General features: G+C 60.1%; 3 protein-coding genes across 5 annotated transcripts; 2 read left to right on the forward strand and 1 right to left on the reverse strand.

Annotated features, from left to right (window-relative positions):
* Positions 1-397: 397 nt before the first annotated feature.
* On the reverse strand, positions 398-2,898 carry SLC52A2 (solute carrier family 52 member 2). Of its 3 annotated transcripts, none has more exons than XM_044244760.1 (5): positions 2,855-2,898; positions 2,140-2,328; positions 1,164-2,031; positions 947-1,070; positions 398-839 (listed from the first exon to the last, which is right to left on the reverse strand). In XM_044244760.1, the coding sequence occupies exons 2-5, from the start codon at positions 2,267-2,269 to the stop codon at positions 627-629; spliced, it is 1,335 nt and encodes a 444-aa protein (XP_044100695.1). In that variant the 5' UTR covers positions 2,270-2,328; positions 2,855-2,898; the 3' UTR covers positions 398-626. The 3 variants fall into 3 exon arrangements, with proteins under 3 accessions (XP_044100695.1, XP_044100694.1, XP_044100696.1); XM_044244759.1 differs by lacking the exon at positions 2,855-2,898 and adding an exon at positions 2,719-2,845; XM_044244761.1 differs by lacking the exon at positions 2,855-2,898 and adding an exon at positions 2,583-2,681.
* Positions 2,899-3,050: 152 nt separating this feature from the next.
* Positions 3,051-6,123, forward strand: FBXL6 (F-box and leucine rich repeat protein 6). The gene is made up of 9 exons (XM_044244762.1): positions 3,051-3,445; positions 3,727-3,885; positions 4,048-4,111; positions 4,406-4,537; positions 4,612-4,719; positions 4,807-4,920; positions 5,019-5,250; positions 5,337-5,583; positions 5,873-6,123. Exons 1-9 carry the CDS (start codon positions 3,051-3,053, stop codon positions 6,021-6,023), a joined length of 1,602 nt encoding a protein of 533 aa, XP_044100697.1. The 3' UTR covers positions 6,024-6,123.
* Positions 6,124-6,147: 24 nt separating this feature from the next.
* On the forward strand, positions 6,148-21,621 carry TMEM249 (transmembrane protein 249). Its single transcript, XM_044246947.1, has 8 exons — positions 6,148-6,159; positions 6,800-6,950; positions 7,115-7,209; positions 7,538-7,733; positions 7,908-7,993; positions 8,209-8,388; positions 17,110-17,356; positions 21,506-21,621. The coding sequence occupies exons 1-8, from the start codon at positions 6,148-6,150 to the stop codon at positions 21,619-21,621; spliced, it is 1,083 nt and encodes a 360-aa protein (XP_044102882.1).
* Positions 21,622-24,765: the final 3,144 nt, after the last annotated feature.

Raw genomic sequence — 24,765 nt, forward strand, 5'->3', positions numbered from 1 at the left:
TACCATTGCCAGGTCACCAAAACAGAGACAGCCTGTCCTGTCTGACCCTCACGCCCAGCTGGCCCAGCCCACACAGCCCGGATGCGCTTACAGAGCAGCAGCCCAGACGGGACGAGACCTCACCACTCAGCTGGAGACCCTGGGTGAGCTGCTGTTGGCCGACACCGCGCTACCCCTGGCGACCATGACCCGTCCTCTGGGGGGAGTTCCAAAAAGCTATGGGGGGATGGGGAACAAGAGTCCAGGGCTCAGAGGGCACATCCCCAGGACCTATGAGAGCAGCCAGCCGGGGGGCGGGGGGACCCCTGCTCAACAAACAGTTCAAGTCACCACTCCAGCTCAGCAGAGGTCTCTCTGCACAGAGAAAGGGGCCACAGAAGTTAACTACTCGGACCCATGGAGTAACAGTGATTTATTGTGCAAATCCCACACAGGTTCCAGATCCGGGGCCAAGCCCACAGCCCCAGCTGGGCCCTGGCTCTGGGGCTGTTCTGTGGTCCCCACTCTGACCAGCGTCTGCTGTGGAGTGTACAGGTGTCCAAGAGTGAGCCCACGTGTGAGGAGGGCCCCCCCAGGGAAGCGGGCACTAGGGCGCTGTGGCGTCTCAGTCCTCCACCTGCCCAGGCTTAGGAGCTACACTGGTCCACACAGTCCGTCCCGCTGCGGAACACGCGATAGATGCTGGTCGGAGGGAACATGGCAACAGCCCCGAGCAGGGAGCCCACCTGGATGGCCACGCCGGCTGCCAGCAGTGCCGGCCGGCCGCCGCCGTGCAGCAGGGAGCTGGCAGCCACCTTCACGTAGGACAGCGCACCCAGGCACAGCACCCATGACAGCACCTGGGGAGGGCGGACACAGCAGCAGGGGAGCACGAGGGGCTCCCTGCCCGGGGGGAAACGCCTCCCCACTGCAGCCCTCTTTGCTTCGGTGTCCCCAGTGTACTTACCACAAGGACCACTCCTGTAGAGGTGCCCACCAGGGGTGGGCAAGGGCTCAGGACTGCCAGTGCCATCAGGTAGGCCCCGAGGAGCACACCCAGCCCAGAGAGACCAGCCAGCCCTGCCAGAGCCCTGCAGGGGGAGCAGAAGCTCAGGGCTGGCTGTACCCGGGCCCAGCCCCCATCCCTAAACTCTACCCCTAGGAGCGCGGGGACCCTTGAGTACCTGCAGAGCACGCCCATGGCCAGAAAGCAGGCGAGGGGGTTGGCAGCGCTGCCCAGCACCACGGCCAGGTGGTAGGCCAGGCGGCCGTAGGGCAAGCAGGAAAAGCTCTGCACCGCAGGCAACACACCATTGGTCAGCGCGTTGGTGACGGCCAGCAGGCCCAACAGGCAGGCTCCGTGGACAGAGAGCAGCCGCTGGGTCTCAGCAACTGGGCTGGGAGTGGCGCGTGCTGCTCGGCTCGGTGACTCCTGCAGTGGTGAGGCCTCTTCCTCCTCCTCCACCGCTGGGGCCCTCGCCCGCAGGCCAGACCCCGGACCCCCTGTGGGTGCAGATGGCGGGGTTGGCAGTAACAGCAGGAGACCCTGGAAGGCGGCGGCCGAAGTGACCAGAAGAGCGGTCAGCACCCAGAAAAAGGTGCTGGCGGGAAAACGCTCTGGGAAGTCGTGGGGGAGCCAGAGGGTGCCATTGGTGGGAGACGGCAAACATTCAAGGTGGCCTACGCCCTGCACAAGGGCCAGCACGCAGGGCAGCAGGGCACTGAGGCCCTGACCCAGGAAGAAGGAGCGCAAGAAGGGAGGTGGTAGGTGGCTCAAGAAGGGCAGGAAAGTGACGTTAGAGGCACAGCATGCCAGTGCCAGCACCAAGGCCAGCGTCAGGAAGGCCACGGAGTGGAGCTGCCCTCTGACTGGGGCCACATGGTGCCACAGGGGGGCCAGCAGGGCTGTGCCCGCTATGCTCAGTGCCTGGACCACCTGGATGGGAGCCCGCTCGCTCTTGCCCGGAGCCAGCCGCCTCCACAGGGTCACCACCAACAGACCCAGGTTCCCCACCGCCACAAGCACAGAGAGGTAGGACGGGAGACTCCAGCCTGCCAGGAAGGGAGAAAGCCAAGTCAGGCGCTAAAAGACCAGGAGCAGCTGCAACCGGCCTCAGCTAGCACACCGGAAGCCCCACTCCCCTGCACACGCCCACTTACCCTCCGGAAGGTCCTTCACCACGACCGGCAGCTCCACCCAGATCCCGTTGATGGCAGCCCAGGAGCCCATGCCAAAGAGGGCTACCAGCAGGTGGGTCCACAGCAGACGGCCCAGTGGGGGTGCTGCCATTCAGCGCAAGGCTGGGCCCTTCAGAACAGGCCGGGGTCACGCCCGCTCCTCTTCCCCACCTAGACCCAAAGAAAAGGCTTCAGCTCTCCTGGGAACCGAAGACCTCTTCCATCTCGAAAGGAACAGGCACGCACGCGGGATCACAGGTCAAAGACGGAGAACTGGAGTCGGAAGTGGGTCCGGCCGCCTGGACCAGGGAACCTGGAGGGTGCGCGGGGTGGGGCATGGGGATGGCAGGGGCCAAACAAACCGGACGGCACGCCGGGCCAAGGAGCCACGACCCCAGAGGAAAGCGAGGAAAAACGGACTCCACCTTCGGGTCTGAGCTGGTGAGACCACCACCCTCACCCCAAACCGGACACGCACTCCGGGACCGGCCCTCGCTGCGTCGGGTGGGCGGCGAGGAGCTGCCCGGGGCGCGGCGCGGCCCGCGCCTCCTGACCCCGCACCTGCGCGCTCCCCGCCCGACGGCCCGGCGTCTCGCCACAGTCCGAAGTCGCCGCCGGCGGCCTAGCGGCGCGGCCTCAGCCCAGAGCCGGTGCGGCTGGGAGACGCCGGCGCGCCCGAGCGGGAAGGCCGGCTCACCGGAACGAGAGGAAGCCGCGGGCCGGCCAGTCCCCGGCAGGACCCGCCGCCGGAAGTCCCGCCCCGCAAGGGGGAGCGGATGGGGGGGCGGCGGCGGCCCGGGCTTCCGGCCCCGCCTCCTCCCGCGGCCCCGCCCCCTTCCGGCGGCCTCGACGCTTCCGCGGCAGCGGGCGGCCCGGGCGCGGGGCTGGGGCCGATGGCTCCCGGGGCGGCGCGGCGGGCCCGGCGCAGGGTGCGGGGCGCCCCTCCGGCCGGGGCGCGGGCTCGCTCGGCCGAGGACTGGTGGTGGGACCGGCTGGTGCCCAGCGGCTCCGGGTACCACCTGCTGCAGTCGGACAGCATGCTGCTGCTGCTGCCGGGCCCCGGGCCGGCCCGCCCCCGCGCGCAAAGACGTGCGGCCCGCCGCGCTCAGCGGCTGCTGCCCGCCGCGGCCCGCGCCCCGGCCGCCAAGGCCAGGCCTCGAGCGGCGCCCGCTCCGGAGCCGCCGCGGGGGCCCGACCCGGGCTGGGGCGACCGCATCCCGCTGGAAATCCTGCTGCAGATTTTCGGGCTGCTGGTGGCGGCCGAGGGGCCCATGCCTTTCCTCGGCAGGTACCCGGGCCCGTCGAGCGCCGCAGCGGGGCTCGGGCTGACCTCCTGCCCGCCCCGCGGGTGGCTGAGGCGGGGGTGGGGGGTGAGGGCAGAGCGCGTAGCCGGGGGAGCGCTCACACACGCGTGCGAGAGGGCAGCGTCCCTCGGGCGTCCAGTGAGAGTCCCCAGGGCCTGTCCTTGGGCTGAGGTGGCCGCAGCGTCGTGACCGGCCTCTCCTCTTAGAAAACCCCCTCAGCAACGGCCACGAAAGGCCCGGCCCCTCAGCTGAGATTCCCCCCCAGGGCCGCACGCGTGTGCCGCCGCTGGCACGAGGCCGCCTCCCAGCCTGCACTCTGGCACACCGTGACCCTGTCGCCCCCGCTGGCTGGTCGCCTGGCCAAGAGCGGAGCCAAGGCCGAGAAGAAGCTTCTTGCCTCTCTGGAGTGGCTTATGCCCAGTCGGTGAGCCAGCCCCTCTTTTCTTTGTCCCCTGGCTTCGTTTCTGTGGCTCGGAGAAAGCCGCAGGCCCATTTCTGTCCCCTACACCAAAGTGACGGGATGGGCTGATGCTGACAAAGGGGCAGCGTGGGGACACTATGCAGCTCTGCCTCTGCTGTCGGCCAGGTTCTCCCAGCTCCAGAGGCTGACCCTCATCCACTGGAAGTCACAGGTACACCCTGTCTTGAAGGTGAGAGCTCCAGGCGGCCCTGCACACCAGCCGTGACGCTTGGGGATTGCCCAGTACTTCCAGGCAGTGGGTCAGGCACCCGGATCCCAGCGGCCCCATGGGGATGCCTGCCCGGTTCTCCTTGCCTTTCTCTTTCAGCAGGGAGGTGTCAGAAGTGGGAGCACCCATGCTGGCCTTCCAGGGCAGAAAGGAGGTCCTAGCTGAGACAGTAGAGAGGGCTTGGCGTCGGCCACTGGTTTCTTTCCTTCGTGGACCACAGAGACCCACTCTCGGCTGGTGCTCTGTCTTCCACAGCTGGTTAGCGAGTGCTGTCCGCGGCTCACCTTCCTCAAGCTTTCTGACTGCCATGGCGTGACCCCCGACACTCTGGTCATGCTGGCCAAGGCCTGCTCCCAGCTCCACAGCCTGGACATACAGCACTCCATGGTGAGCCCTGTGTCCCCAGGGGTCCTGAAGAAGCCTGGGCCGGAGTGACAGGTGCCCGTGTGCTGGGTTCCCAGGTGGAGTCCACAGCTGTGGTGAATTTCCTGGAGGAGGCAGGGCCCCGAATGCGCAAGTTGTGGCTGACCTACAGCTCCCAGACGACGGCCATCTTGGGTGCGCTGCTGGTAGGTCGGTGGCAGGCACGAGCGAGCCCAGTGCTGAGCCATGGGACCGCCAGGCCGCTGAGCCTGCGCTCTGCGACCCCTCTGCAGGGCAGCTGCTGCCCCCGGCTCCAGGTCCTGGAGGTGAGCACCGGCATCACTCGAAACAGTACCCCTCTCCAGCTGCCCGTGGAGGCCCTGCAGAAGGGCTGCCCCCAGCTGCAGGTACCGAGGCCCCGCCTCTCCCACCTGCTGGTGCCTGATGGCCTGCCTCCCCCGCCTGCCACCCTCCCTCCCCATCTGCAGCCTGGGCCTCGCTCCAGGTGCTGCGGCTGCTGAACCTGATGTGGCTGCCCAAGCCTGCCGGGCGAGTGACGGCTCCCGGCCCGGGCTTCCCCAGCCTCGAGGAGCTCTGCCTTGCCGGCTCCACCTGCAACTTTGTGAGCGATGAGGCCCTGGGCCGCCTGCTCCACGGCTCCCCGAGTCTGCGCCTGCTGGATCTTCGAGGCTGTGCCCGCATCACACCGGCTGGCCTATGTGATCTGCCGTGCCAGGGTCAGCTTCCTCTGGGTGCTGGCCAGGTGGGACGGGTGTGGCTCCCCCTGCCCGCCCCACAGCTCATGAACACCCTTTGTCTCCAGAACTACAACAGCTTCACCTGGGCCTCTATGGCATGTCCGACCGGCTTACTCTGGCCAAAGAGGGCAGCCACCTGCTGACCCACAAATGGCGCCACAGTCTGCGAGAGCTGGACCTGAGTGGCCAGGGCTTCAGCGAGAAGGACTTGGAGCAGGCCTTGGCTGCCTTCTCAGCCACCCCTGGGGGCTCACCCCCCGCCTTATGCTCTGTCAACCTCAGGGGCACCCGGGTCACACCAAGCACGGTCAGGTCAGCATCCCCTTCTCCTGTCCTTTGGAGTCGGTATGGCTTGCCTCCCCAACAGGCCTGGCTTGCAAGCTTCGAGGGTCCAAAAGGGAGCACACATTGGCCGGCCCCTGCTTTGGATGGCCCTTAGGGACACCATGGGTACTGGGCTTGGGCCTTGGGGCCTCTGGGTGGCAGAGCCAGCCGTGGCGCCTGGGCAGAGAGGGCTCCTTATGCTGGCCTAGCTCTGCCAGGGCCCGGGTCTTCCAGGAACCAGTGGCTCTGGTCCCCATGGCCTGCTCTGCCCCTCCAGCTCTGTGATCAGCAGCTGCCCAGGCCTGCTCTACCTCAACCTGGAGTCCTGCCGCTGCCTCCCTCGGGGCCTGAAGCGGGCCTACCGAGGCCAGGAGGAAGTCCAGTGGTGCCTCGAGCAGCTGCTTACCAGCCTCCCCTCCTCTGGCTAGGCAGTCTCGGACCCTGGGTGCTCAGATGGCCACCGGTGCCCTCCACCCTTTACGTGTTCGGGATGATTGAGCGTTTTGTTACAATAAAACATTTTAGGAACTCTGTGTGGTCCTTCGGGTGCGGATGAGAGGACAGGTGTGGTACCTGAGGGAAGCGTCTAGGGCTGGAACTGGCGGAGAGCCTGTGGGGTAGGGTGAGGTGGCCTCCCAGGGTGCCTGAGGCTGCCTGTGGTCATCCCTCGCTCACTCCTCCCTGGGCCGAGTGTGTGTCCTGCCTTCAGGGAGACACACGGAGGTGAGCGGTCCGTGGTTGTGGTCCAAGGTCTACCTGGGCAAAAGTGGTGATGGGGGGGGGGAGGCCTGCTCAGCCGTGGGGTTCAGTGTGGGGAGCCTGCCTGCGGATTTCTCTCCACCTCAGGCCTGGGATGTCTTGCCACCCTCCCGTCGGGTGAGGACTGCGAACCAGGCCAAGGAGGGTGGCGCTGGGTGGTGTGGGGACTCGTGGTGAAGCGCGTGCTCACTTCTGGGCCGGACCCGGGGACTCCCTGCAGAAGGGGTAGTCAACAACAGCCCCTTCTAGAACACGCTGCTCAGAACTTCTAGAACCCAGGCCGCGCCCAGCCTTGGTCACAGCCGCCGCTGGTGTTGCTCTTCTGCCTTATGAAAGCCTTCCTGAAGGGCAGCCCTGGAGCCTTCGTTGTACCAGGTCAGTCCGACCGCGAGCCCCGGATGCTGGCAACCTACCAACAGCCCAGCTGACTCTGTTCCTAACCCAGGTCCCCAGGGGCCGCGTCCGCGGCCTGCCCACGACCTCCGGGGGCAAGCGCTTCCAGCTCTGGGCCCTGGGACTCTTCTGCACGGAGCGCCACCTGGCCCAGCGCCTTAAGCACGACAGCTTCTACCCGTTTACCCAGCAGCAGCCCAATGGTGCGCGCGGAGCCCTGCCTGAACCCCCGCGGGGTCCAGTCCTGCTTGCGCCGGGCGGGGGCCGCCCCGGGATCTGATTGGAGCGGGGGCGGGGCCAAGCCCGGGGCGCCCGGAGACCGCGGCGCCTGCAGGCCCCGCCAGGCTCACGCGCTGCCCGCCCGCAGTGTTCGTGCTCGAGTACTACCTGGACACGCTGTGGAAGGGCGCTCTGCTCTTCGTCGTCTGCCTCGTCCTCGTCAGCTTCGGCCTCGGGAGCCAGGTGTGCTCCGCGCACCCCGCCCCCGCCGGCCTCCCGGCCCTGGACCCCCTCCGCGCACCCCGCCCCCGCCGGCCTCCCGGCCCTGGACCCCCTCCGCGCACCCCGCCCCCGCCGGCCTCCCGGCCCTGGACCCCCTCCGCGCACCCCGCCCCCGCCGGCCTCCCGGCCCTGGACCCCCTCCGCGCACCCCGCCCCCGCCGGCCTCCCGGGGCTGACCCCTCTCCGCGCACCCCGCCCCGCCGGCCTCCCGGCCCTGGACCCCCTTCGGGCACCCCCCTCCAGACCCCCCCACGCCCTTTGGCAGCTGAGGCCCCCGCGGCTCCCGCAGGTGCTGCAGCAGGAGACGTGGGGCTTCCCCGCGTGCGGCGTGGTGGTTGGCCTGTGGCTCCTGATCTCGTCCCTGCCGCGTCGCCGCCTGGTGCTGAACCACACGCGCGGCACCTACCACTTCTCCATCCAGGGCCGCACCGTGTGCCAGGGGCCCATGCACCTGGTCTACGTGCGCCTGGCGCTCAGCTCCGACGGTGAAGCGGGCGCGGCCGCGGGCGGGGGTGGGTGTGCAAGGGAGCAGCTTGGGGACTGGGGGCGGGGTGCGGGCGAGCCGACCTTCTGCCCTGCGCCCCCAGCCCCTCTGCGCTCGCTCCCCAGAGCCCCCGCGGGCCCCAGCGCCCCTGGCTGAGCTGCTCGCCCCTCTCCAGCCTACGGAAGGTGCTTCTTCCAGTTGGTTCTGTGCGGCCACCAGCTCGAGCCGCTGGTGCTGGTGCAGCTATCCGAGCGTTACCAGGTGGGTCTGCTCCGGCCCGCCCCGGGACCCGGGACACACTCCACGCCCCTGCTCCGTGCTGCAGGAGGCCTGCCACTGCTTAGGGTCTTAGGATGGGGCCTTTCTCAGCCAAGCCCGAACACCCTGCTGTGGGTGCCCCGGCCTTAGCGTGGGCAGCTGGTGGAGGGGGCACCCGAGCTTACTGGTCTCCTCCTGACCGCCGCCTGTGCCCACAGCAGATGGAATACCTGGGCCGTCACATTGCCCGGAAGCTCAACATTAACTACTTTGACTGCTTGGCCACCTCGTACAGGCACGTTGTCCGCCACTGGCCGCTGGGGGCCACGTTCAGCCCCGGCATCCCGCAGCGCAAGCCGGGCACTTACAAGAGACGGAGCTTCCAGTCCTACCTGGATGTGTGACACCATAGGCAACCCCGAGACCACACTCTCCCTTCCCGGCCAGTCTCTCCCCTTCACCCCACTGCTAGTCTCCCTCTCAGTAAAGCCATCTCTTGCTTCCAGACAAGTGTTTCCTCCGTGGGGGTGCAGGGTGGGGGGCACCCGCTCCAGGGTCTCCCGCTGCTGCACACCTCTCAGGACCTCAGGGAGTCTGCCAGGGAGCAAATCTTGGAGTTGGGTTGGAAGACTGGGGGTGGGGGGGAAGCAGGGAGATTCCGGGCTGGTAGCCCCTCCAGGCATCTGGACTCTTCAGAGGCATCTGTCACGCCGTCAGCAGCCCTTCCCTGTCCTTCCGGCCTCGGAAGTGCGGACCAATGAGCCGCATCTAGCAGTCAGAATGGGCTCGGTCTGAGTCACTTCCTAGTCCAGTCGGCAGTGGGATGGGCCACAGCCCCCACAGGTCCAGCCTTGTGCCTGGGGGTACGTCTTGGACTAGACCATCCCTGGAGTCGCTGCTGCAGAGCCCTAGGCCAGGGTTCAAGGCCTGCTGGAACTCCAGCCCCATATTGCCTTGTCCAGTGGGCATTCCCCCCACTTGGGAGCCGCTACTGGAGCAGAGGGCAGTGGGCCACTGGGGACTCAGGAGGAGGGGCAACTGGCACTGTCCATGTGGCTGTCCTGGTCAACATCTTTCCTCAGGGCCATGCTGGTGACCCAGGTCGTTGGGCTTTGTGTCCATGATGTCCCTAGGACCAGAACCAGCTGCATAATTGGCAGAGCCCCAAGTAGAATGAGAACGCAGAGCCTCTTGATAAAAAGTTATTAAGTGTCCAGAAGAGGGTGCCTGTGTGGCTCAGTGGGTTTGGCTCCCCTTGTGATCCTGGGACTGGTACTGAGCCAAGCATCAGCCTCCCTGCTCAGCGAGGAGCCTGCTCCCCCTGCTTCCCCCAGATCCCTGCCCTTGCCCCTCACCCTGGTCCTGCACTCACACATGTGCTTGCTCAATCTCTCTTGGGTGCGCTCTCTTACATACATAAATAAATAAAATCTGTTTTAAAAACAAGAATTTCCAGGGGCGCCTGGGTGGCTCAGTGGGTTAAGCCTCTGCCTTAGCTCAGGTCATGATCCCAAGGTCCTGGGATCGAGCCCCGCGTCAGGCTCTCTGCTCAGCGGGGAGCCTGCTTCCCCCCCCCTCTCTCTGCCTACTTGTGATCTGTCAAATAAATAAATAAAATCTTTAAAAAATAAAAAATAAATAAAAACAAGAATTTCCAGAAGGAGACGCTAAAGCATTAAGCACAGTGTGGGGCGTCCCTGGGCTCCGTCAGTAGAGCCTGTGAATCTCGGTCTCGGGATTGTGAGTTCAAGCCCCACACTGGGGGTAGAGTTTACTTAATAAACAAACAAAGAACAAAACCCAGTATGGGCTCTTCTGAGCTTGGGGTCTCGTGTGACTGCCCAGGTCACGTGCTAGGAATCTGGTCCTGCCTGGAACCAGGGCTCAGAATCCCTCTCTGGTCAACTGCTGCTCCCGAGGCTGGCCAAAGCCTGTGGGCGCACGCGCATCCCTGCTGTCTTGGGCAGGGTCTGGGAGCTGCTGGAGTTGCTTTAGCCAGTCCCACGGCCGAAGAGCAGGGTCTTCTCGCCAGTCAGAAGATAGGGCCCAAGGGGCGCCTAGGTGGCCTAATTGGTTGGGTGTCTGCCTCCGGCTCAGGTCATGATCCTGGGGTCCTGAGATCAAGCCCCACATTGGGCTCCCAGGTCAGTATGGAGCCTTCCCCTCTTCCCTCGTTCGTGCGTGCTCTCTCTCTTAAATAAATAAAATCTAAAAAAAAAAAAAAAAAGAAGGGCCCAAGTTATTCCCAGACTGAGAGTGCCCTGCTTTTACCAGGGGACAGGCTGGAGAGGGGCGGAGGAGCCCGCAGCGATGGGCTTGGGACAGGTTGAGGCACAATGTCGTGGGGGAAGTCGAGGAGGGGAGACTCCGGCGGGGGGGCTAGGCTGGCTGGGGGAGTGGCTTTTGGCTAAGCTAGAATGGGTTAGGAAGGCGTGCCTTTCCCTTGGGCTCCGGGGCCGCTCAGATTGGTCCGTGCTTCAGTGGGGGACACTGAAGAGCTAACTTGGATACTGCCCAAGTGGTCAGGGAGGGAGGATGGTGTCCCCCAAGCTAGGGGGACCAGGGAAGACCTTTCCAAGGATCCAGCATTTGAGCTGATAAGGAGCTAGGGGCCATGGGGAGCTCTGGGGAAGAGCGTCTGAGCACGGGGACGGCAGTGTAAAGGGTGTGATGCAGGAACGAATTTCTTGGCTGGGCAGAAGAGGAAAGGATTGGGAACAATTTGTGACTGCAAGCAGGATCTCTTTACCCATTCTCCACTTGTTCCTTAAAAAGAATCCCTCCCCCCATGTTAAACTAGGCATATGGTCCCGCAGAAGAAAGACTGCATTGCCTGCATTACAGACAGATATGTGTGGTCTTGAGACTAATTCCTGGCCAGTGTGATATAAGAATCAGTACGTAAAATTTCCAAACATGTCCTTAAAGGGAGGGGTTTGCCTATCTTTGCCAGTTCCTTTTTTCCCCCTATGGCCTAGAACGTGCCCACAATGACTGGAGCTCAAGCAGCCATCTTGGGCTGCGAGGTGGAACGCAGGGGTCGAGGACAGCAGCAAGACTGAGCGGAGGAGCTTGAAGACTGCAGCCCCCTCACTCCAGACGGCTCATGCTCACCTCTTTGCAAAAGAGAAAAACTTCTGTGGTGCAAGCTATTGTTATTTGGGGTTTTCTAACACTTGTAGCTAAACCCCTGATTTGAATGAAAAAAAAAAAAAAGATTATTAGCTTCAGGAGGTGGTGGGGTGGGAAGCTTCAAGGAAGGGAAAAGGCAAGTTGTGGAACCCTCTTCCCGGAGAAGGGAAGATGAAGTGGATAAAAAAAAGTGTTTTAAGATTTTCTGGTTGTGGGGCCCCTGGGTGGCTCAGTGGGTTAAGCCTCTGCTCTCCACTCAGGTCATGATCTCGGGGTCCTGGGATCGAGTCCCGCATCGGGTTCTCTGATCAGCAGGGAGCCTGCTTCCTCCTCTCTCTCTGCCTGCCTCTCTGCCTACTTGTGATCTCTCTCTCTCTCTGTCAATTACATAAATAAAATCTTAAAAAAATAAAATAAAATCTTAAAAAAAAAGACTTTCTGGTTGTGTGCAGAGCCTGGTTTTAGATGTGTGTTGTAAATTAAAAAAAATTTTTTTAAAGGATTTTAATTTATTTAACAGAGAGAGAGAGAGCACGCACAAGCAGAGGGAGGGTCAGAGGGAGAGGGGGAAGCAGGCTCCCCACCGAGCAGGGAGCCCAGCTCAGGGCTCGGTCCCAGGACTCGGGGATCATGACCTGAGCCGAAGGCAGACACTTCACCGACTGAGCCCCCCAGAGGCCCTGTGTTCATAAATTTAAAGAATGAGTGAGTGTGCTTTTATGTTTTCTCTGGCTGCTTGGATGCAGGTATGGAGTAGGACGGTGGTTTGGTCGAACAGGGGTTGGGAATTAGGACAATATAGTAAGTGTGGAGTTTGGGGAAATGGTTACAGTTTTGGACTATGGGACTTGAGCGGGAAGGGCAGAGTGTGGGGACAGGAGTTGAGGACAAAGAACAAAAAGCTTCCTTCTCCCCTGGTACGTCAGCAACGCCTCGAAACGTAAGGCTCACGGCCGCAGACGCCCACGGTTCGGCGCAGGCTGGGCTCAGCCGGGCCGTCCCGGGCCACACCTGAAGCTGCTGCTGCTCATGTGGCCGCGTCGGCTGGAGGCTCGCCCGGGGCCCCGATGTCCCAGCGGGTCCCCATCTTCCAGGGCCTCTTTTCAAGTGGTATCTCGTCTTTCAGGAGACTGTTCTGCTACGGTTTCCAAGAGAACGAGCCCCAGTGGGCTCCAATCCCATAAGCCTCTGCGAGCGTCATTCCCGCTCCTGTCCCTTCGCCAAGCAAGTCACACGTGCAAGCCCAGCGCCAGTGTGGAGAGGGTCTAGCAAGGACACGAGCACCAGGAGGTTTGTAGGCTCACGAATGTGGGAAGTCCACCGCAGTCCATCCGCGGGCCGCTCCCAGGACTGCCAGGGTGTCCTCACAGTCCCCGGCTCGGACCTCAGGTCCAGGGTCTTGTATCGAAGTTAGGTCCAGGTCCAGAGGTGTTGCCCGGGCAGCCTTCCTCGGATGTAGACAGCTGTGTGGGCCTCAGTGCAGAGAACCATGAGCTAAAAAAGGAAAAGTTCTCTTTCTCTACACACACAATGTACAGTATGAGACAGGGACACAATGTCTTCCATCAACACTTCTATTAAAATGGGGGAAGCCTTGAGCGTGGGCTGGACTTGGTGACTTGCATCCAAAGACTAGAGGATGGGAAAGGAAACATAGTAACTTTACAGGAGAAAACCGCGGCAGACACCACTGCAAGTGTGAAGATAACATCACCGGCTGGAAGTCCGGTGGACAGTCTGTCCGTCCGCTGTGGTGCACGGAGATCGCATCATGGGGCGCCCGGGGGGTTCACATGTTGAGTGTCTGACTAAAAGCTCAGCTCATGATCTGCAGGTCCTGGGATCAAGTCCCACAACAGGGCTCCCTGCTCCTTGGGGACTCTGCTTCTCCCTCTCCCTCTGCCTCTCCCCCTGCTTGTGCTCGCTCTCTCAAAGGAATAAATAAAATCTTAAAAAAAAAAAAAAAGGCCACGTCCCTTCTGAGGTCTCCCCCCCAAACCCAGAACTCGAGGCTAATCACCAGAGACTATCCGACAAATCCCAGCTGAAGGACATTCCACAAAAGTGACCAGGACTCCTCAAAACTGTCAAGGTCATGAGAAAGAATGAAAGACAGAAATTGCAGAAATTGTCAGACCACGGGAAGTAAGGAGACTAAATGCACTGTGGTCCCTTGAACTGGTTCCTGAAAAAAGAAAATGTCGGTTAAAAAACAGTGAACTCCAGAGGAAGCCTGGAGTGGAGCTAGGAGTGACACACCGGAGCGGCTTCCTGGCTGTGACCGAAGTGCCCTAGAGACCTACACGCTGCCCTTGGGGGAGGTGAGGGAAGACTTTGCGTTTCAGCTGCGACTCTTCCGCTAATCTTAATTCACTCTGAACTAAAACGTTTATTTGAAGAAAGGAAGCGATGGGGCTGCCTGGGTGGCTCAGTCAGTTAAGCGTCTGCCTCTGGCTCAGATCATGATCTCGGGTCCTGGGATCGAGCCCCATGTCAGGCTGACCTTGACCCAGGGGTCAGCCTCCCTGCCCAGCAGGGGAGTCTGCTTGTCCCTCTGCCTCTGACCCCCATTTGTGCGTGTTCTCTCTTTCTAGTGCTCTCTCGCTCTTAAATACATAAATAAAATCTCTAAAACAATAAAACAATAAAAATTTAAAAAAGGAAGGGTTGGAAAGTGTGTAGCACTCACGGTCAGTGGAAACTCGGAAGCGCAGGTGCCAGTCAGACTGCGGGGACGCTTCCAGATGAGGGCCCATTGCTGTCGCCTGGTGCTAGTCCTCGGGGGGGGGGCTCTTGGAGGCTCTGGACTCTGCTCTCTAGGTTCTTGGCTCTGTCCAGGGTCATCCTTCCTTGGGAAAGGCCCAACGTTCTTTTTTTTTTTTTTTTTTAAGATTTTATTTATTTATTTGACAGAGAGAGATCACAAGTAGGCGAGAGGCAGGCAGAGAGAGAGAGGAGGAAGCAGGCTCCCCGCCGAGCAGAGAGCCCGATGTGGGACTCGATCCCAGGACCCTGAGATCACGACCGGAGCCGAAGGCAGCGGCTTTAACCCACTGAGCCACCCAGGCACCCCAGGGCCCAACATTCTTGACCAGAATGCTTTCTGCCGACAGAATTTTTGAAGCCTACAGGTGCTTTTTCATCTTGAACAATCTCTGTCTCTTGTAATCCAAGATAGTAGGATTCCTTTAAAAACTATGGGGGCCCTTAGGGAGCTCAGATGTTTAAACATCTGCCTTTAGCTCAGATCATGACCTCGGGGTCCGGATGGAACCCCCGTCAGGCTCCCGGCTCCTTGGGGAGTCTGCGGCTCCCTCTCCCTCTGCCTCTCTCCCTGCTGGTGCTCGCTCTCTGTCTAATGAATAAATGAAATCTTAAAAAAAAAATCTCTGGGGTGCCTGGGTGGCTCAGTGGGTTAAGCAGCTGCCTTCGGCTTAGGTCATGATCTCAGGGTCCTGGGATCGAGTCCCGCATCGGGCTCTCTACTCTGCAGGGAGCCTGCTTCCTCCTCTCTCTCTCTCTCTGCCTGCCTCTCTGCCTACTTGTAATCTCTCTCTGTCAAATAAATAAATAAAATCTTTAAAAAAAAAATCTCTGCAGTTTTAGGGTGGGGGGAACGGGGTAACTGGGCGACGGACACCAGCGGCGCTGGGTGCTGCGTCAGACTGAGGAATCAATCACTCAGTTCCACCTCCAGGACTAATAGTGCCCTGTATGTTAATTAACTGAGTTTATTTTTTTAAACAAATTATTTTTTAAAAGATTTTGTTTATTTGTCAAACAGAGAGAGACAGAGACAGAGAGAACAGCAGAGGGAGAAGCAGGCGTCCCACTGAGCTAGGAGCCCCATGTGGGACTCGATCCCAGAACCCCAGGATCATAACATGAGCCAAAGACAGACGTTTAACTGACTGAGCCACCCAGGCGTCCCTGACTAATTGAATTTAAATTTAAAAAAACTATGTAGGTTTTCTACGTATCAAATTATAACCCAGTATATATATTTTTTTAAGATTTTATTTTATTTATTTGACAGAGAGAGATCACAAGCAGGCAGAGAGGCAGGCAGAGAGAGAGGAGGAAGCAGGCTCCCTGCTGAGCAGAGAGCCCGATGCGGGACTCGATCCCAGGACCCTGAGATCATGACCTGAGCCGAAGGCAGCGGCTTAACCCACTGAGCCACCCAGGCGCCCTATAACCCAGTATATTGAACAAGATTTACACCCAGAGCTCTCTTCAAGGCAGACGTCATTCTACCTGCGAGACAGAATGCTGTAGACCTCGTCCTTCAGATTCCTAGAAGCCCCAGATGAGAGGATCTATAAGACGCTGCTTACAGGGCGCCTGGGGGGCTCAGTCAGTTCAGCATCTGCCTTCGGCTCAGGTCATGACACCAGGGTCCTGGGATCGAGTCCCTCACCAGGCTCCCTGCTCAGGGGTAATCTGCTTCTCCCTCTGTCCCTCCCCTTGCTTGGCGCACTCTCTCTCTCTCTCTCTCAAATAAATAAGATCTTTGGGGGGGAAAAAGAGACCGCTTTACATCTCTTAGCAGTCTGAATGAGAAGTCTTATGGCACCACTTTTTTTTGGCCCCACTTTTAAGAAAATATTTATTTATTTATTTATTTTTGAGAAGAGGGGAGGGGGAAGGAGCAGATGGAGAGGGACAGGCAGACCTCCGACAGCGCGGAGCCCAAGGCAGGCCTGGATCTCGTGACCCAGAGACCATGACTGGAGCCGAAGTCAAGAGCGGGACGTCCCACCAGCTGAGACACCCAGGTGCCCTCTTGCGGCCCCACTTTCGACTTAGTCTTCACACTGAGAACACATTTCACGGGGCTGCCTGGATCTGATCTTTGCTCAGGGCCTGTTTCTCTCTGTTTTTAATCTTTTAAAAGTTATTTTTATTAACATATGATGTATTATTTGTCCCAGGGGTGCAGGTCTGTGACTTGTCAGGCTTACACACGTCACAGCACCCACCGTAGCACATGACCCCCCAACGCCCCCCACCCAGCCCCTCACCCCCCCCCGCACCCCTCAGAAACCCTTGGTTTCGCAAGATTAAGCGTCTGTCTCCCTCCCGATCCCATCTTGTTTCATTTTTTTCTTCCCTGCCCCCCAGGACCCCCCTCCCTGCCTCTCAACTTCCTCATCTCGGGGATCATTGTCTTTCTCTGACTGACCCTGACACTGTGCTGAGCGAAGTAAGTCATTTTCTTACACTGAGTAGCTTTTGCAAGGTGGGGAGACTGGGAATCCTGGATGGATCCAGCCCAGCAATCCTGGATGGGAAACGTCTTCCCTAAATTCTCGAAAACGAAACTCGTCTCTCTTCAGCTTGTTGGCCGCTTGTGATGTCATTCGTGGCGAAAAGCAGCCAACTGGGCCGGCCTCCTAGGGCTGCCGGTGGGTTAGAGTTTCCTTTCTCGCCGCGCTGGGGGCTGCACGTCTCAAATCAAGGTGTCGGGACGGTCCACTCCCTCTGGAGTCTCTGAGGGAGTCTGCTCCGGCCCCCCCGCAGCGGCTGGGGGTGCAGGGGGCTCTCGCGCCCCTCGGCCGGCCTCCGTCTACCGCATCTCCGTGTCTTCCCGGACCTCTTGCGTCCTGAGCAATGCTTCTCCTCGCAGAAGCACCCCCTGAATGGGCGCCACTCCGGCGAGCCTCCTCTTACCTAAGTACATCGGCTGTGACCTTATTCCAAACAGCGTCACATTCTGAAACACTGGGGATTAGGACTCTGGTAGATTCTTTTGCAGGTGACACAAGTCAACACACGACAGGCGCTTCCACCTCTTTGCTGGAAGTCTCCCTGCCCAGAACCCAGTTCACTGTTTTCTTACCTTCCAGGTGACAGCAGGCAAGCACCTCGTTGACCTTTCTGCAAACACGGGTCCCCATACTCCAGCCTCTGCCACCGATGTCCTCCATGTCTGCTGGTCACCTGGTCCCAAAGTCAATGCCGCCTGTTTTTGGCGTTTGACGCAGGAAAACACCCTCTTGGGCGAGGCGGCTACATTGTCCATGTGCTGCCAGAAGCCAGCACACCCCTCGTCCCCATCGTCACAGACCTCCTCCTGGTGGTCAGGTCGCTCCTCCTCGGGCCTCTCGGTCCTGGACACAAGGAGCCAGAGCGTCCTGGGAGCAGCCGTGGCCGTCAGCGCAGCGGGACCGTCGCTGGCGGAAGCCGTCAGCCTCAGGGACGGAGCCCAGACCCTCAGGAGCTCACTGTGGGGTGAGGGGGAGCCATGCTTATTCTCAGCCCCATGGTTTCTGGACGCATGTGGTCCACCTGCAGGGACAGGTGTGTCACGGCTTAGTCGTACATCCCTCGCAGACACTGATTTTGAAGAGCGCTGTAACCTGTAACCCACTACAGATCCTTGGGGATTCAGCACGTGCCCCTCTCTCTGTGCCCACAGTACGTGCAGGGATAGGTTAGGCTAGGACTTCCCTTCGAGGCCCTCATGGTGGGAAGTGGAGACAGACCCCACGGGTGTACACAAGGTCAGGAAAGGGAATGGTCCCTGGGTCTCCCCAGGGAGAGCAAGTTCCTACCTGAAGGCAGCACTTCCGCTGGTCCAGATTAGGGGGTCTGGAAATTAGAGACCTTCAGGACACCCACCCAGCTGTCCTCAGCCCACGTGTCAGGGTCTCATTCATTCTCAACCAGGACTGCAGCAGTTACCATGGGTCTCCCCTGCTTTGAAATGGCCCTCCCAATCCATGGCAACGCGCTTTACTGAGAAATCTGCTTTGTCTAACGGGAGCACAGCCTCCCCAGCCTTTAGTGTTTTTGTGGAATATCTTCTCCCATCCTCTTCCTTTAACCTATTTTCATATGTAAGATGGGCTTGTTGTAGACAGTATATGACTGGGTCCTGCTTTTTTGTGCCCGACGGCCTCCACCGTGTAGCCGGGATGCTCAGATCGGTCACATCTAATGTGATCAGGCCTTGGGTCTACCATCTTGCTCTGTGTTTTCTGTGGGTCTCAACTGTTTCTGTTTTCCTCTTCCTCTTTTTCTGCCTTCTTTTGGATTTGTTGAGAATTTTGTATGACTTATTTTCTTTGTTGGCTTATTAGCTCTAATCTGTGCTATTTTAATTTCTTTACTCTTTCCAGAGACATCTTTGACGTATCACAGCCCACATCGGGGACAGCACCCTTCCCTCCGCAGCAGGTACTTCCGTCTCCCACCTAGATGCTGCTTGCCAGTTCCGCATTGTTTTTTTTTTTTTTTAAAGATTTTATTTATTTATTTGACAGAGAGAGATCACAAGTAAGCAGAGAAGTAGGCAGAGAGAGAGGAAAGCAGGCTCTCCGCCCAGTGGAGAGCCCGACGTGGGACTCGATCCCAGGACCCTGGGATCATGACCTGAGCCGAAGGCAGCGGCTTAACCCACTGAGCCACCCAGGCGCCCCTCCGCATTGGTTTTTGTCTCTTATAAATCTCACGTACATTGTTAGTGCTATTTAATCAGCGGATTATCTTTTAAATAACAAGAAACAAACTTTTCACGTTTACCTCTTAGTTACAATTTCCACGTATTTCATTTCTTTGTGGAGATCTAGATTTTCACCTGGCGTCATTTTCTTCTGCCTGGAGGACTTTCTTTAGGATTTCTTGTACTGCGGCTCAGCTGGTGATGAACCCTTACAGCTTCTGTATGTCTGAGAAGTCTACCTAAGCTGTGTGTTTGAAAGGTGGTCCCCCCTCCCCCGCCCCGGGCGTCCAGTCTGGTTGGCAGTGTCTTCCTCCCAGCAGTCAGAGGCGCTGCTCTGCCCTCTCCCAGCTTGCGGTGTTTCCCGCAGAGATCTGTGTCTGCCACGCCTTGGCTCCTTGGACACGCGTCTGTTGCTCCTCAACCCTGCGGGCTGCTTCTACGGTTTCCCGTGATCATTTGGCTACGGCGGGCCTGGGTGTGGTTTCCTTCCTGTAGCTTGTGCTTGAGGCTTCCCGACCTTTTTGGATTGGTAAGTTTATGATCTTCATCAAATCTGGAAGATTCTAGGCCATCATTTCTACATTGTTCTCCCCAATCCATCCTCCCTCTCAGGGCCCCTACCACGTCTGGGGCCACGTGAAGCCCTGCCGCAGCGCTCTTCATGCCCAGGTCTTTCTCTGATTAGTCTTCTCTTCTGCGTGTTCTAGAGCAAATGTTGAGAGTGTGCAACCCCAGGGGAAGGCCAGGGAGGCTAGGGTGGGAAGGTTCACACTGCATTGGGAATTACAAAGTTGGGTGCCTGGGAGGCTCAGTGGTTAAGCATCTGCCTTTGGCTCAGGTCGTGATCCCAGAGCTCAGGGATCGTGTCCCACATGCGGCGCCTTGCTCAGTGGGGAGCCTGCTTCTCCCTCTGCCTGCCTGTGCTCTCTCTCTCCCTCTCTGACAAAGGAATAAAAAAAAAAATCTTACCCCCAAAAAAGGACATTACAAAGTTGCCAGACTGCCCCACACCAAATTTCCAGGGAATTCAGGCAGGACGACAGCTCACTGCCCACTGCCCCAGCCTCCCCTGTGGTGTCCCTGACTTCCTCTGGTCACCTTCTCTTTCCCCCCACTTCCTCCCCTCCCCCAGGGCCCACACTCCTGCGTCCCCTCCCGCCTTGTGTTTCCTTTAAAATTTTCCCCAAAGAACTGTCCTGGAGGGGAATGGAAGTGTCCTGTGTGCTTCTTTCTTTTCTTTAAAGATTTTATTTGTCGAGAGAGAGAGAGAGAGAGAGAGAGAGAGAGCGTGAGAGAGCACAAGCAGAGAGCGGCAGGCAGAGGGAGAAGCAGACCCCACTGAGCAGGGAGCCTGAGGAAGGACCAGTTCCTGGATCCCGGGAGCACGACCCGAGCGGCAGGCAGGCGCCTAACCGACTGAGCCACCCAGGCATCCATCCCGTATCTTAATACAGGAGCAACTGTGTTTGTTAAAACTGAATGGAACACACATTTTGCTGTACGGAAATTCTCTCTCAGGCTTGAAATGAGGCTGGAGGGTCTGAGCAGGGTCAGGCGGGTGGATCCCTTGGAACGAAGCAGGACCTGGGTCACTGGGGGCAGCTAGCCTCTGCAGTGGCCGTAAGACTCAGGAGGCTGAGGGGACATCTTTCCTGAACCAAGAAGGGGACAGAGCCTAATCACACGTCCTGGGGGCCCAGCTCCAGCTGCGTGAGCTCAGGGCAGGAGGCAGGGGCCGCCTCATACGATGCCCAGGCCCCTGTGCGCTCTCCTGGCTTTCTTTGCTTACTTACTAAAAGTGGCATTTTGTGATACAACATCTGGGATTTGGGGGAGGGAATGGGAACGGAAAGGAAACCAGTTGCCTGTGAGCCGGTCTTGGGTGACGGTGGTGATGGGCACACGTGGGCCCGTCTTATCTGACCTTCTGCACTTTTGCACACATCTGGTATTTTCTTTTTTATAAGATTTCATTTATTTATTTGACAGACAGAGATCACAAGTAGGCAGAGAGGCAGATGGGCGGGGAGGGGGGTAGGAAGCAGGCTCCCCGCTGAGCAGAGAGCCGGATCCGGATGCGGGGCTCGATCCCGGGACCCTGAGACCATGACCTGAGCCGAAGGCAGAGGCTTAACCCACTGAGCCACCCAGGGGTCCCACATCTGATATTTTCTATGATAAAAATGTAAAATCAAAAACAAAAACCCACCCTGAAATTTGCATCTTGTTTAATTTGCATGTATTTCCCAGTAAGGTCTCATGTTTACTGTGTGGTAAATTGCCCGGGCGGGGGGGGGGGTGTCTCAGCATTTTCATTCTGTAGAGTTCATTTATAGTAGCTATTCTATAATCAGAATATTAACCCATTGTTATACAAATGTTTTCTACTACTTCGATATTTGCTCTTTGTTTTCCTTGTCTTTTTTTTTTTTTTTAAGGATTTAAAAAAAAATGTATTTGAGAGAGAGGCAGAGAGGTCAGTGGGAGAAGCAGACTCCCTGCCAAGCAGAGAGCCCAATGTGGGACTCGATCCTGGGATTCCAGGATCATGCCGGAAGCCGAGGTCAGCTGCTTAACCAACTGAGCCACCCAGGACCCTACCTTGTCTTTTTCGAGTAGACATTTGTACTTGCCTCATTCTCCTCTGTAGGGCCGAAGCTCCTGTCCCAGCAGGGACCTGTTTTGCCTCCTGCCATCCTCCTCACAAGCCTGGAGCTGCTCACCAGCAACCCCTCCCACCAAGAACCTCAGCTCCGTTGTTGGGCCTTTGCTTTCCCTTGGGAAACCCGCTCCCCTCTGCCCTGCTCCCTGCCCACCAGCCTTCTCTGAGGGCTGATTTTTCTCTCCCCACCTCAGCCCCCTGGCCTGGAAGGGGGGCCCCCACCGGCCCTGTTCCTCACGGTGGCCTGCGGCCCCTTCCCCACTCCTCCCTCCAGGAGTCCCAGCCGCCGTGAGCCATCCGCTGTGCCAACCGCCCACACCAGCCCTTGCTGTGGGCACCGCCCCGTCGCTGCGCCACGTCCGAATTCCTGGTGGCCTCAACCTCTCGTGACCGCCCTTCAACCCCTGCCCCTCGGTCCTGACCTCCTCCTCCTGCCAGCGACCTCGTCCTCTGCCCGTTATGCCCCGTCCCTGTCACCATCAGGAGCCGTCTCCTCCACCCCCGCTCGGCCATTTCAACTCGACACCCCCTTGTCCTCGCCCCATTGCCTACCCCTGGCTCAGTCCTGCAGACGCTGACCGCCGCACCCCAGGCGCCCACCCTGCCATGTCCTCGCTCCATTTAGATCCCACGATCACTGTTACCTCTCTCTTGCACATCCCCTGGGCTCTGGTGCACCTTTTAGAAGCTCACCTGGCAAAAGCCCAAACCTGGATGCACCCAACCGCTCTGCTTCTCTCCACTGGCCTCCGGGCTGCTCCTCAGACTCCACACAACCCCATCTCCTCTGGACAGAGGCTACAGCTGACAACCGTCTCCCAGGCCTGGGCTCTACCCCCTCCTGCTCTCATGATCCAACCTATGACCTGGTCTATCTTTCTGGTTGGTACCTGTGTCCTGGGCTGCCCATGGGCTCTAGGAGCAGGTGGGGAGTGGTTGTTCTGAGTGGCAAGTCTCCCCTCACTGTTGGGAAACAGAATGAGCGGTCATGGATAGCCCATTATGCACCCAGGGCTCCAACTGGTTTTCAGGAAAGCGACCCATCCCCCATTTTACTGAAGAGAAGCCTGAGGAGGGGGGTGTTGGGGGGCCAAGGGGCCAGACCAAAAGAGGATCCCAGCTACAGTAGGATCCTGGAAGCCAGGGAGAGGGATCCAGAAGGAGGTGTGGACCCTCTAGGTTAGGCTAGACTGGATTGGAGCCCTGCTAGAGTGGAGGGATCAGAAGGTGACCACAGGGTTCAGGAGTGAGCACGCACAGGGATCTTGGCTCTGCTGGGGGCCAGGTGCTGGGGACATAAGTCAGTGAGTCTCCCCTTTAAAGCCTGGCCTTCCAGCAGCAGGGGACCTGTGCAGGACTGGAGGTAGCATGCCCAGAAGCAGAGGGACATAGAGGGACACAGAACCAACACTTCATTCCCTCACCCCAGGTGGGTAAGAGTCTGGGCTGAGGGAACAGAGTCTCTGAGGACCAGAGGCTCTATGGGGGGAGGGGGGACAGACCAAGCACCCTGGGTGCTAATGCCCTGAGGGCTGGAGTAACCCTCAGCTGGCTGGGTCCAGACAAGGCCAAAGCAGCCTTGTCTTCCCCTGTCCTCCCTTGCAACAAAGCCACCCCCCCCCCCCCCCCCCCCCCCCACCCCCTGCCAGCCTCTGGCCTCCAGCCCTCAGTGGGAGAGATTCAGGGTGGCCTCTGGTGGAGGACGGCTGAAAGTTTCCAAAAGCATGAGAATCACCATCTCCTTCCCCAGTCCCTCCTAGCTGGACCCCAAGACAGCGACGTTGGGATCCTGTTGGAGGCAGGAGGGGCGCTGGAAAGGAGGCGGAGCGAGGAGGCCCAAGTAATTGAGAAGGGCCGCATGTGTGCTCTGCAACCCAGCCACTGCGGACTGATGGCCCAGGCCTGGGCCCACCTGCCCCTCCCCGCCAGGCGCCTCGTGGGGCTGCGGACTCCACCTGAGCGAGCGCGATCAAGGCCCGCCTGCATAGTCCCCTCGGGATCGCCCTGCCGTGGGACACATGTGTCTGGGCCCTGACGACTTGTCCGTCAAGAGGGTTGGGAGCCAGGGGGGAGGGGACTTGACAGAGAGAGGGAAAGGGACGCGGACAGCGAACCAGGGGATGGAGGGACACGGAGGTTGGATGGAGGAAGAAAAACGACGGAAGAGGGGAAGGGGCACGAACAGAGGGCGTGAACAAGAGGATGGGCAGCCGAGCGGGAGAATGAGGGAAGGGGCCAGGAACACACGAGCACAGGGATAAAGTGACTGGGTCTAGGGGAGGGGACAGGGATGAAGTCAGAGAGGAGGCAGGGGCGGGTTGTCCGGGAGGAGTTTGGGGCGGGGGCCTGTGGCGCTGCGGAAGGGACTGCGCCGGGCACGTCCAGCCCGCGCCCGGAGGGTCTGCCCGGTAATTAGGCCTCGGTCCAGATGGGCCCCCAGTCCCGCAATCAAAATGCTAATTGGCCCCGGGCCTCCGGCTGCGCCTCGGCCCGGGCCCTCCTGGGAGGGAGCAGGGACGACAGGCTCGGCCCTGGAGGGGGGGTGGTCCCGTCCCCGCCCCCACTTAGGGCCTCGCCGGCTGCGACTCCGCGATAAGGGGGCGGCGGCGCCCCGCCCCGGCCCCTCGGGAACGCCTGCCACGCAAGATGGATATGCGGCCGCGGCCGCGGCCAGGGCCACAAAGCGGGCCTGTGGTCTCCGCCGCGCCCCCCGCGCGGGGCCAGCTCGCTCGCACCCACACTTGCTCGCCTGCGGGGCCGAGCCGCGGGAGGAAGCGGGGCGCAGCGCTCAGCCCTCCAGGCACGCCCCCGCACGCGCGCTCCCGGGGCGGCCCGCCCGCCGCGCGCTCCCGGCCGGGGCCCGCGGTCCCGCCGCGCCGCCCTGCACAAGGTCACTGCGTGTAGCGGCGGGGGCGCGCGCGCCCCCGCCGTGCACGCGCTCCCGGCTCGGCCGCGCCCGGACACTCCCCGGAGCCACCCTGCGACCTTGGTCCTCAGTGACAGCGGGTCGCGCGGAGGCGCGCTCCGAGCGTGGACTCCCGAGCCACCCGGCGCAGGCGAGGGAGGGGACAATGGCAGCTCCGGGTCCTAATTGAGGACATATGTCCCCGCGCGCGGCCATTGTGCGGCCTGGAGCCCCCGACACCCCCGCACCCGGCCATTGGCGGCTGGGGCTGACGTCATGGGGGCTGCAAACTCCGGGCGGGCGGCCTCGGGAAGGGTTATCCGCCTGGTTGCGGAGCCGCCGGCGGAGCTGCAGCCGCGCGGAAGGGTGTAAAAACACCACGAAGTCGAATTTCTAGAGCAAGGGCACGGCAGCCCCTCTCCCGCTTCACAGCCCGTTCGCTGCGTCGCCGCGGCGCTCGACCTCAGCCCCCGGGGAAAGAGGCGGAGGGGGGAGGCGGTGAGGGAGGCCTCTCCAGCGGGCGCGAGGTCAGCCCGGGTGACCGAGTGGCAGGGAGACACTGCGGCACGGGGCGCGCGCCGCGCTTCCACACTGCGCTTTCGCTGCCTCAGCACTCGCTCCTTCGCCTC

This window comes from Neovison vison, chromosome 4 (genome assembly GCF_020171115.1).
Source record: "Neovison vison isolate M4711 chromosome 4, ASM_NN_V1, whole genome shotgun sequence".
Classification (NCBI taxonomy): domain Eukaryota; kingdom Metazoa; phylum Chordata; class Mammalia; order Carnivora; family Mustelidae; genus Neogale; species Neogale vison.